Raw genomic sequence first — 12,697 nt, forward strand, 5'->3', positions numbered from 1 at the left:
GAGAGGGGAAGGGGAATAGTTGTCATCTTTGCCTATGCCTCCGTCCTGTTGTCAGACTAAACGCCGCACGCAACAGCCGCGTCATATCAGGGAGGAGCTTTGCGCTGATCCTCACTCTCTTGCATGCGTAATCATGCGAAAGACAATTAAAATTTGTAGTCGTAGATCTCGGAGCACGGACACGCTAGAAGAATTCTTCCAACTGACACTGAGTCGAAACACGACTGCCTCTAACTTTTCAATACAAACATACCCACTAACGGCAGTCAATAATAATAATAGTCAACAAAAAGTTAATTATTAAATTTTGGCTGATTGGGCTGCTTACAGCGATAATTATGATCTCACTTTGTGTCCCCCTAGCCACATAACTTATCAGCACTGGTGGTCTTCACGTGCCTCCCAGTGACTAATTTTAGGAAAAGCATAAAGCTTAAGTTTGAACACCCTGTATAACTTCTATCGCAAAACAAAAGCATTCCGCCTAAACCATGCGAAAAGGCAGTTCACTGCAAGCCGTGCGAGCGCTGCTGAGGCGAAGCGGTGTCATGTGATCCAATTAACTTTAGGCGTCAAAACAACAGCAGCGCCAGCGTTTCCAATGGTGGCGTTCGAGCTCAATGGGGTTTCATCAATCAGCAGTTAGTCGCGAACGCAAAAACTCGGCAAAATATTCAAGAATCGTCTTCAAACAGACGAACCCTAATTTGTGAATATACATCTTTGGCGATACCATTTGAGAGAAGAAGTAACAGAGATGAGTAGAAAGGGAAGAAGTAACATAGGCCCGATCACAGACCGCTATAGGAAGCCCCGTGGTGCATGTCTTCCCGTGGGACAATCTGGGGCGTGTGTGCTAGAGAAGCCTCACCTGTTTCCCAATTTTCTTCTTCCGTGAACTCCACAGACGTCGCTGTCCCGTCAACCATCTCCGCTGTCGCCGTAAACTCAGTCGCCCAAGGGCGTCCTATAGAAGACAAGAACACATACGACCAAATATTCCTAACAGGATGAGGCATGTGTTTCTTGCAAGAAAAGTCTCAGAACGACTCGTCGTCATGGAATGCCAAAATATTCACCCAGCAAGAACAGTAGGCAAGGTCAATCTTCCAGATACGCTAGGATTCAAAGCGTGTGGAAATGTTGAATGGACAGCGGTCGAGATAAGCAAAAAAAAATGTGTACCGTACAGGCGAAAAAAAAAGTATGGCAGAATTCATCTAACGATGACTCTCGACGGTAAGGTGGTTAGCGTTCCAGCAATGTAGTGACACACCGTATCTCTAAAGTTTATCTAACATAGTGGTTATAGTGAGACTCCGGTTGATTCGGCTATTTGCAATACTCCTGTATCGTCCCACATAGCTATGACACTCGCTTGCCAAGGTCGCCCGCGAGCGTGGCGGCGTGACGACGGCTGTGTGACGACGACGCAATGACGACTACTGGATGACGAAGAAGGAACGACGTTGATGGGACGATAAATACGGCACGACGACGGCTTGAAGACAAAGAGACGACGATTTCTAAAGCATAACGATTGGGTAACGACGACAGCGTGACAAAGGAAAACGCGAGGACAATGTAACGCGAGGAAGTGTATGACGACACGATGGCGTGACGACGACGGTTGACAACATATGACAACAAATACACGATAGCGTCTGTTTGACGATGACGCAATGAAGGTGGCATGACGACGGTCCATAATCACTATTGAATGACGACCGCACGATGATAGAATCACAAAGGAATGGCGTTGGTGGATCGACGAAGGTGCACGACGACGACGACGCGGTTGGATACAACGGGATGACGACATACCAATGATGACGATGGCAAAACGACAGCACGACGACGACGGCACGACGAAAATGACACGACGACGATCGTGCGACGGCAACGGCACGGCGAGAGTTGGATAATGAAGTACGAATAACGACGATCGAAGGACCGCGACGGCATGACGGCGGCGCAATGACGACGACGCAACGACAATGGTGTGAGGACAGTGAGATGACGAGCGTGCAACGAGAATGCGTGAACTGTATCGCGAAGCTTGTATGACGGCGACAGCGTGACGACGATGGCAAGACGGGAGTCGGATAACGAAGCTAGAGTGTCGACAGCGGCACGACCACGACGGCATCACAGCGATGATATGACAACGAATACAGGGTGGCGACTGTTCCAAGGCGACGATGACGTGACAATGGCGGCATAATCACTAACAAATGACGGCAGCATGATTGCGCTATAGTAACAAATAAGGACTGACGTAGATGGAACGATGAAGCCGGTAGGATGACGACGGCATGGCCACAATGGGATAACGGTACTGAAGTGATAAAACGATGGTAAAACGGCACCGTGATAACGACGGCATGATGACGATGGCTTGACGACGACTGCGTGGAGACCACGGTGTGCCGACCCGCCGCTGTTACTTAGTGGCTTTGGCGTTGCGCCCCTAAGCACGAAGTCGCAGGATCACATCCCGGCCGCGGCAACCGCATTTCGATGGCGGCGAAATGCAAAAGCACCCGTGTACCGTGCATTGGGTGGCGTTAAGGAAACTCAGGTGGGAAAAATTAATCCTGAATCACCCACAAAGGCGTGCCTCACAATCGGACTGTGGTTTTGGCACGTAAAGCTCGAGAATTTAGTTGCTTAACTACTCTGTGCCGAGGACGGCATGAGGAGAGTTGGACGACGACGACGGAAGAACGACTGCGACGGCATCGTGACGACTGTACGACAGCGAATACATGACGATGGCTGTATGACTGGCGCAACGACTGCGATGGCACGACAACGGTACGATTACGACAGGATAATGACTAAGTGTCTGACGAGAATGGCGTGACGACGACTGCGTACGAAGCCTTTATGACGACGATGATGCGACGACGCGGGCATGACGAGTCGCATGACGTAGCTGAAGTGACGATGACTGCACTAGTAGGTCGGTATGACGACGACGGTACGACAAGGCATGCACGATGGTGACTGTCTGGTGATGACAACATCGATATATCATGACAACAGCACGAAGAATAACGAAGCGTTGAAGGGAATGGAACGACGAAGGCGGTGTGGCGACGACGGAACGACGACAATGTTATGACGTCATTGAAATCATAACGATGGTAAAACGACAGCGTGATGAGGACGGCGTGAATAAAACGGCATGACGAGAGTCGGGTGAAGAAATTAGAATGGCGATGATGGTACGACTGCGACGGCGTCAGTGAGACGGTATGGCAACGAATGCACGACGACTGTATGACGACGACGCCGTGACGAGGATAATACGAGGATAATGATACGAAGACGAGTGTATGACGACAATGGCGTGATGACGACATGTTTCGCGAAGCTTGCTTGACAACGATGGAGTGACGAGGACCGCATGACGAAAGTCGGATGTCGAAGCTGGAGTGACGACCATGGAGCGACCAGGACGGCACCACGACAGCGATCTGATAGCGAACGCGCGAAGACTACGTGAAGACTGCGTGACGACGATGTCGGGACGATAGCTGGATGAGAAAGCTGGAATGACGACGCAACGACCGCGACGGCATCTAGAGCTCCAGCGTAAACCTACTGGTACAAGCTATTAGGCAAGTTGTGCCACTGGGTCAGGGTTGAAGGCGTCAGGAAGACGGCATGACGAGATTCAGATAACGAACCTGCAATGAGAACGATGGAGCGACCACGACGACGACAATGGTCGCGAGAGCATGCCCAATGGTCCAAGCTGGTAGACACTGTGTTGGCGTAAGATTAGATTAGATTAGATTAGAATAGATTAGATTAGACAGACAGACAGACAGACAGACAGACAGACAGACAGACAGACAGACAGACAGACAGACAGACGGACAGACAGACAGACAGACAGACAGACAAAGCTGAAAATGCCTGAAGTTGGCAAAGAGTGGTAATCGCATTGATAGAAAAGCAGGGCGACTTAATAAACGGAGGCATGGCAGTCTTAAGCACTTCTGTAAGGCCCATCTGCGAAAAACTCGTTCACTGTACATTAAACTTCGCGCCCGTGTATTGCCGTGAAGATATACTGCTGGTCAACCACGCCGTAAAAAGAGTAGAGACCAAACTTAAAGAAGGAAAGATTCGGCAGAGACACTTAAGACTGCTTACGTGTGGGTGCGCGAAAGCATTACAGTTGCCTTGGTGAAATATTTATTTTTTCCTCGCGTTCCTTGTCCGCGCAAGCTCTCGCCTGCGTTTTAACTGCGCCTCGGTGAGGCCAGATGAAAGCACGCCAAGCGTCTCAACGCGCTCGCTTGCCCCCGATGAGCTTATAGCTTGAAGAACCGCTAAACGGCATTCAAGTGGACAATAATGCTTTTTATTTTACACACTCATGACGTGGCGCCACCTCCTGAGCCGTCACGTGCCCGACGATGCACGCACTAGGCCACACGTTTAGTCAGACAGAACCGTGGAGCCAGCGTGGCGTCGGCAAGGCATGCTCGTGTCGCACCCTAGAGGTCCGGGTTCGATTCCCAGCCAACCCGAAATTTATCTGATCTTCTTTTTAGAGGCATTATTTGACTTTGTTTACAGGGACCTCCCTGAGAAATTTGACGTCAATCCGAGTATTCTTTGATGTGGTTTTACTCTTTGCCGTCGGCGCGAGCAAAGCACAATCCTTCTGTGGTACTGACACGAAGTATCTGCTTTCTCTGAAATACGATCTTATTGCACATCATGCTTTGCTTTCTTAAAAACAAAATAACGCGCGCGCATACGAAAGAAATGTTTATATTTCGAACAAAATATTTTCAGAAAGCATTTCTTTATACCTAATAAATGTCCACCGTTTTTTGAAGAAGTAATCGGAGTGGGTCGAGCTTTTGGCTGGTCTGTATGGCGTGGACTATATTAAGTAATAATTATTAATATCAGTAAGGCTCCGCGGTAACTAAGATAACGGCTAAGAGTGCTCTAAAATGGTCTGTAAATATCTAAGCTTCAAGCGAGGCGTGATATTGAAATTACAGGCTTCATTCAACGTCATTCATGATTACGACTGCTCCAGACAAATGCAACGTTCTAACCACCAGGCAGCCACAAAGAGCATTACTGAGCGGGTTTTCAGCCGTCCGTTGGCTTCCTATTCAACTTCAAATTAGGTTTTGTGGGGGAGCATATTTTTTAGCCTAAACACTAATGCAGAAGCAAGCATTATTGCATGTTACGTTCCCCCGGATCGTGCGTTTGCTAAAGCAAAACTTTTTTCGCGAACCCTCTCGCACTTTCCTGACCGTGAATAGTGGATGCTGCTGCTTGTTATCGAATAGCGCACAACTAAAAAAAAGGAATTATTTACGTGCTGGACGATGGGGTCGAACCTCGGTTCCACAGCACAACAGCCCGAGGCCCTAACCATTATGCGGCAGCAATCACACGTGTACTGCTCTCGTGCAGACTCCAACTATCTCTTCGAGATGTTCGCCAGGTGTGCTACATTTCGAAACGCGGGTGCTCGAAAATGCCAGTTTCCTTTACGCCAAATATGCAGGAATGAAACGGGCAAGTTTACAGCATTTGATTAACCGTTTCACGAAAGCTTCGCTTCACATAGATTCCAAGAGGAGTGCGTTGGGATCTGCACAATTTTTTTTTTTTGAATTTTAGTAAGGTCCCATGAAAGCCGCGTCGATAGAGTTCCGCAGTACAGCAAGAGCACGGGGAAGCCGGAAAATGCAGTGGCATGTAGAGTGGCAATCAACTTGCCTTGATACCAGTCCTCCTCCTCACTTGTCGGCACATCCGTCGCCGCTCCACCGTAGTAGCCGTCAGTCGGCAGTGAGGACCCGATGGCCAATATCGAAGTGCACTCTTTAAACGGGAATAGCAGCAAACAGCGAACAATGGCGTGACGAGAGAAGGCGAGGGGAATTCGAAAAGCCGGACTGCCTGGGGAAGCTTACCTGGTTCCCAATCTTCGTCTCCTCCCTGCCACTCTGACGTCATCACGCCAAAGGGGGTTGACGTGGCCGCTAAAGATTGAACCGGGAAGTCTGAAAAGAATTGAACACCGCGATGAATACGTAACTACAGAGGCCTGGGTATCGCGAATTTCAGCATTGCGCATTGTTACGCATGGACGTGTAGAAACGGCGCTTTAAAAGAGGACGATAGAAGACGACGCACATGAGTGTTGGTATGCAACAAAAATTTCGCACTCTTCAGGATGCTGGTTTGGCACATGGATCACACCCTTGCCCATAAGGGGTCGGATCGAATCGTTAATGGGGACAAATTGAATCTACTTTTTTGACGACTTTTTGCGGCAAGTATACACGACGACACGAAAACTGGCAGCTGCCAAACTCTCGTGTAAGATATTTGAGGGCACTACAGGTAGTCAGGGTTAGTATTCAGTCTGCAACAACGGCTTCCCTCATCGCAGATGCACCGTGAGCTCACTGTCGTGTAAAGCAACTATTCTTTTTTTTTTTTTTAGCCTTAAGGCTGAAGCTGCTAGCCACGAGAAAAATAAGCATTCTTAAGAGGACGCTTTAGCTCGGTCCCAAAACTCCGTTTGCCTCCTATTCAAATACACGTAAAACGCAGAAATGCTTTTCTGAGATGACCACTAAGCCAATTTTAACGAAATTTGCTTCATTCGAGAGAGAAAGTTAAGCGCTAGTGACTGTCGAAGCGAAATTTTAGTTTGAGGCCTGAATTTTTCAAAAGAAGTTTACAAAAATTTGTAAGCCTGAGAAATATAGACGGCCACGAAGTTTGCAAATTCGCAGCTCTGCACCAAGAACAGATATTGCAATTCTGTAAACTGCACCTGCTATAGAGCATCCAAAGCGGATAAATCTGCCATATCAATTTATATCTTACTTTAATTTGTTACACTGTTTACAATGGCTTTGAAAACGTCATACTGACATATTCAGTATTTTATTTGAGAGTCGCTCATAACATATAAACTTTGTCCATTTTAGGCGCACTATTAGACGCAGTTTAGAGAATCGCGATATCGTTTTTCATTGCCGAGTTAAAGAGCAGTAAACTTGATAGCTCAATTTCCCAGGAAAGGTTTGTTTTTCTACAATAGTTTCTACAATGTGGCGCGCAAGATCAGTGATTACGATGAGCCACAAGAAACACGAGTGTATTTTCATTGAGCTAAAGGCCCTGGCAGACGGTCGTTCCTCGGCGGATAAGACCTCCCAAACCACCTCGCGCCGGCCGCTCGTGATCTGAGCCACGTGCCCCGCTTCGCTTCCTAGGCAATGGCCTGTCCCTAAAGCCAGCCGCCGTTTCTCCTCATCTTGCTCGACGTTGATGCTGATACAGTTCTTCAAACAAGTTGACGGCTTAAATAAGGATTCGCTACCAACAGTCACTAGATTTTATCTTTTTATTTTGCGTGCAACACACCTTATCATATTCGATGTAGTGGTTGCCGAGAAAAACGATTTCACCGTTTCCGTGTGTCTAGGGAGGAGCCCAAGAGCTTAAGAGTGCAAGAATTTTTCCTGTGTGAGAGTAATGCCTACAGTCGACTCCTGTACTCTTTCAGGCTGGGAGCGTGAAGGGGAGAAAGTTCTTTGCTGAAGCGCTCCCTCACCAGGGCCGTGCTTTTTTTTTTTTTTGCCATGCCTTTTCCGGTGCTACTCAACGGGATCAGACGGCCGTGAAATGTGGTTGATAACAGTGGCATAGAATCTAGCTGAAGGTACCGCTTCTAAGTCACGGTCCAGGTTGCACTGCAAGCAGACTAGCGCGGAACTTAGGTCACGCCCCGGCGATGGTGCTTGCGAAGTGTCAAACTGCTTCATGGCGCGAGAACAGCCCAGGTTTCAAAGGTGTGCGCTCTTCCTCTAGAGGGAGACTCGCATCCTACCGGATAATCACGGCCACACGCACAAACGTCGCTACGTGAGACACACTTATCTGCGACGTCACCGATTTCGCAACGTGTCCATGTCGCGGAAAAAGAAAACTTCAAGAGAAAAAAAAGTAAGAAAGGGAAAGGGGGTGGGGCTCGTGAGGTGCAGGTGACGCGCGATTTCGAGTCCGGCATGGAGAGAAGGCAGGGAGGAATGTCGATCGCGGACGCTAGGTCGAAGCAGAGGCAGTCTATGTCCACGGTCGCAGTGAAGCTCGTTTTCTGATAGCGCGCTGACGAGGGATTTCAATTCCTCCTTGCTTCTCTGATAGTGAACCAATTCGAAAGAAATCGCAGCAGTTCCGATAATGTAAAGGTGGCCATATATAACCCGCCAATTTCGTGTGCGTTACCTCACGCTAGGCAATGTTTTCATTTTTTTTAGGCATCCACTCACGTCCTCATTCACTCAAACTCACTCAGTTGCTCACGCATCAGAAGTTAGTACACTCATTAGTGGTATATGCCGACCAAATTGGTCGTTGCCTATTGGTGTCTACATAAAGGGTCGGGTGAGAGGTCCTTCAAGGTGCGCGCTTGTTAAAACCTGCAAGTAAGGACCAACAAGTGAAGAAGCATGTCTCTTTAAGTTATTGTTCACAGGAGGCGCACGAGGTCATCGAAGAAGCTACGTACAGAAGCACCTACGTGAAACATTACCACACTCCTCAACAGGCACTCAGCGCACCTCGATTGGAAAGGCATCCTTATGGGACTATATGGGTTACTACGCATAGGGGTTGATAGTGATAGGGAAGTAGGTTGATAGCGTTAGGTCAAAGCGTGCGTGAGGCTAAGGGTCTCGAATACAACAAAGCGAAAAGCAACACTCAGCTCGGAGAACTTGCCTTGTTTCCAGTCGTCGTCTTGTACCTCGGGAACCATCGCCCCACTGTACGCTTGCGAAGTGAGCGTAAAGTCCGACAGCGGTTGACATTCTGAAACAAAAGAATGCTCAACCAGCAGTACTTGCTACTACTTGCTACTACAAAGGCTTTTCAACAGAACGTGTCTAAATACATTGAAAATGAGCTCTCTGGAAGAAGTTTACAGCACACATCAGTTCCACTCCTCCTCCAAAATGTAAAGAAGGAAAAAAAACAGAAGGAATCATGGCTTTTAGCTTCGAAATAGACATTAACAACCCGAGTCCCTAACAAAAAAGAAAGCTGATTAAGCTTTACGTAAACGTTGATTTCTCGCAGCGAATGCTGCAAGGAAAATTAACGGTCACACCCTCTTGCGTTTGGGAATCGTCTAGAGCAAGTAGCAGCCCATTTTCTCAATGCACCAATTGGCTCATTAGTGTAAGTACAAAGGCGAGATAAATTCGGTTTATATTTGCTTCGGATTACAAGACAGTGCGCTTTCTGAAATGCCCGACGCAACTGCTTGCAAAACGCTATGGCTCGCGCTCGCCGTGTTTGTTCCCGGATTACGGACAACACAATGTATAACGTCGATGAAGACTCTCAACCCGATTCGCCCTCTGTCCGGCCTGCTATAGCGCGTTCAATACAGTCCCGAACAGGAAGGTTTCAAACCAAGCCGAATCAACCCGACTTGGCTGGATTCACGCATGGCTTCCGGGCGACTCACGTCAGACAGTCGATTCCAATTGTGTAGAAGGCCCCCGCGGCTGCAGCGGAGGTCGGAAGCTTATTCGCTCATGCACGCCTTTTGCACCGACGCACAGGCTTCGTTGGCTTAAAAAGAAACTGCTAAGAATTTCCAAATATTTTTTTCAGCTAAAAGCGAAGGCGGCCACACAAATAATGATAAATCAATCATTCAGTCAATCAATCTTTTATTTACCGTGCCCATGAACAACCCTGGGTAGTTAATATTATTAATAATTATGGCAATATTATTTTTTTACGCATGACGCTGTGCTGTTTAGCAACTGAAATTTTAGCTATTAGTCGTTTCGTCATATAACGTGGCAGAACGTACAGAATGAAGGGATTCAGAACAATACCTGTGCACGGCTTATTTATTTATTTTTACGACTGACCACATGACTTGTTTGTATTCCTGTGTATTGCGTCGCGTTTGTTCTTTTCCTGGGTACTCGTGTTTTTTTCTTGCCGTGAATCATTTAGAAATATGCACACAAGGATCCCTTGCACACTAACCAATCTCTCTGGGACGTACAGCCCCTGTCAAATTACTACACTCCGAGAGCCTACGGGCCCCCATGCGTACCTTCGATGTCAGTAATTGTTTGAGGTTCGTGTAATAGATTTTAACGGAACTAAAGATACATCAAGGCAAGTTTAAATAATAATCAGACCTTCTAAGTTTGGCTGTCATAGGTTTCGATTGTTCAACACATAGGCAGTTAATTTTTAAGCTGGTCACAATTGTCGTGAACTTTCGGTACACTTCGCAAAGTCTAATGCGGAATAACATGGATGCATTCCTTGACACATACACGCATGTACACATAAGGTGAATGAGGTTTGACCAACGTTTTCCCCAGGCCCTGGGCGAACCGTTAGTGAAACCGCCACCTCGTAGGTGCGTCTCATTCTACTGCTACGCTTTGTACCGGATACTTTGCATTGAACTTCGTCAATAAACATATATAGGCATATATACTCACGCTTCTCCCAATCCTCTTCTTTTTCCCGATCCTCCGGTAGAAGCGACTCGTGGTACAGTTGCGACGCCAGAGTAAAGTCCGTCGTCCACTGACCAACTGAAATACAAGAGACATCCGTATTAGCGCCAGAAACATACGTGCGGCCGACAGCATTCAGAGGGACATAATACCTCTAGGATGTATTATTAAATCACGCTTTCGCAGTATCAAAACGGCTAACCAAAGGGAATCGCTTCTTATAAAGCTACCACAAGAATTTTCGTGCGCAATCGCAGAACTACGTTCAGTGAAACTTCCGCTATATCGTGTACCTCCATTACCATCACTACAGCGAACTGCAAACGACGGGGGAAAATGTTTGCAGAAATACCCCACCTCGTGTTTTCTTTTTGTTTTGTTTGCTTTCTTTTTTTCTTTAAATCGTACAGCGCCTCTCGTTTCAGTCTACATGTACAACAACTCAAAGGATTGCCTCTGGAGAAGCTGAGGACGTCGCAGCAGATATTCAGCGCCACATTTTTTTCCACTTCCACTAAGCCACTACGTCAACAGAAAGGTGCCTGCAACAGCTTCTTCAAAACCTATAGAACACACTGGAGTGAGTGCTACGCCTTGTAACGAACATATTTGCGCAGAAATATTACTGAAGAAAGTAATAATAACGAAATATAAAGAGCGCAATGTATACTTTCCTCATTCCTCTTGAACACAACGTCGCCTCTCGAATAGGCCAACGCCGTTAGCAACGTCCTACCTATAGTGCTTCTTCCTTATGTTTCTTTCCGCGGTACACTCATGGTAACTCTTCAAGGTCCGCATAGAGTGACAGAGGAGCGGTGACACGACAAGTAGGACGCACTAACAACTGCCGCTTCTCCATTTCCACGAACATTTGAGGGGCTATACACGCGCATGCTTGCGCTCAGAAATAGCTTGTGCTCACGAGCAATCACCCAATGGTTGGCGCCTACGAGCTGTTGCACGGTTCTATCAGATCAGGACATACATAGAAAGGTGCCTTGAAGGCTGCAGCACGGAGGGACAGAGAGAGAGCCACGTTTCCCGCGAGATTGCGGGCTTCCTGCTGCGTGCAGCATAATATTTGGATCGCATGTTCGTGGCAACACTGTCTACAGATCGCGAACTTTTTTTACATTTTTTGCGCGCTGAAAAAGTGTTGCAGCGCTCCCTTAACAGTAGGCGAACAAGGAAAGATTCAGCCACGAGCAAGCGACTCTACTTTCGTTAGGCCCCACGTGCAAAGGAGGCTAGTCCCCTTTGCATGGTTACCTTGGCTCCGGGCCGATGCTGATGAAACCAATTTGTCTTCGCCTTCGTGTGACTCCATTTTCAGGTTTCCAATACGTCAGTACGTATTATTGTTTCCTTGCGTGAGAGCTTCACCTGTTCGTTTGAATCGCATATTCTGTTACGTTGCATTAACTTGCCTGCTTTCGGACCGAATCTCGGCACGTAGTGTTTTGAAATAAACATTCGTACGGCAAAAGAGCATACGGCAGCGGAGCTACAGGATTGCGGAAGGTCCCGCATCTGCACTAGTTTTGCCAATTGCGATGAAAAGCTTACAGAAACGCAACAGATGCGCACGGAGCTCTCTAAGGAGGCGACGTAGCAGTGCACGTATAGGTTCAGCAAGTAAATCCAAACTCGGACACATTTCGCGTATAGGGACGCAACATCGGAGCGTGCCGCTTTCATCTCTTCAAATACGATAAAATTAAATTAAATTAATAAAATTTGACTCACGCTGACGTCTGGTACTCACGTTGTTCTAAGCTCTCTTCTTTCCACCAGTCCTCCTCGTTCGTCGTGACGCTGTTGCAGCCGTCCGATGCCGACGAAAAGTACGTCGTCGACGGGCCTAGTGCAGAACAAATAAATACAAAACATTGTACACGGGCTACAGTAGCTCCGCCTAAAGCGAAAGTTCGAGAACGTTGAGCAAAAGCGTCGCTGCCAATCTGGTCACTATACACGTCTCCCATAAAACCAAAATACTGAAGACTGTTGGCATAAAGCTACGATAGATAGGACTTGCGAGCTTGCGACAGCAAGTCCTCCCTGTCGCATGGCCCCAGCACATAGCGCCGCTGTCGCACGACGTGCCCAGCAATCGCCACCTCGAG

The 12,697-nt window shown here is 47.6% G+C and overlaps 1 protein-coding gene across 4 annotated transcripts in view; it reads right to left on the reverse strand.

Moving 5' to 3' along the window:
• Positions 1 to 12,697, reverse strand: part of LOC135921182 (uncharacterized) — a 72,153-nt gene that overhangs the window by 17,237 nt on the left and 42,219 nt on the right. For 2 of the 4 annotated variants that reach the window (XR_010570485.1, XM_065455490.2), the window contains exons 17-22: positions 12,337 to 12,432; positions 10,551 to 10,646; positions 8,794 to 8,883; positions 5,967 to 6,056; positions 5,770 to 5,874; positions 872 to 967 (exon numbers count right to left, since the gene is read on the reverse strand). Coding sequence is in view for 2 of the 4 variants with exons in the window: in XM_065455490.2 (XP_065311562.1) it covers positions 872 to 967; positions 5,770 to 5,874; positions 5,967 to 6,056; positions 8,794 to 8,883; positions 10,551 to 10,646; positions 12,337 to 12,432 (573 nt within the window). In the remaining 2 variants the exon portion in view is untranslated. The remainder of the gene's footprint in view (positions 1 to 871; positions 968 to 5,769; positions 5,875 to 5,966; positions 6,057 to 8,793; positions 8,884 to 10,550; positions 10,647 to 12,336; positions 12,433 to 12,697) is intronic. The other 2 variants (XR_011514494.1, XM_065455491.2) reach the window with 1 other exon arrangement.

The sequence above is a fragment of the Dermacentor albipictus genome, chromosome 5 (assembly GCF_038994185.2).
Source record: "Dermacentor albipictus isolate Rhodes 1998 colony chromosome 5, USDA_Dalb.pri_finalv2, whole genome shotgun sequence".
NCBI classification, from domain to species: domain Eukaryota; kingdom Metazoa; phylum Arthropoda; class Arachnida; order Ixodida; family Ixodidae; genus Dermacentor; species Dermacentor albipictus.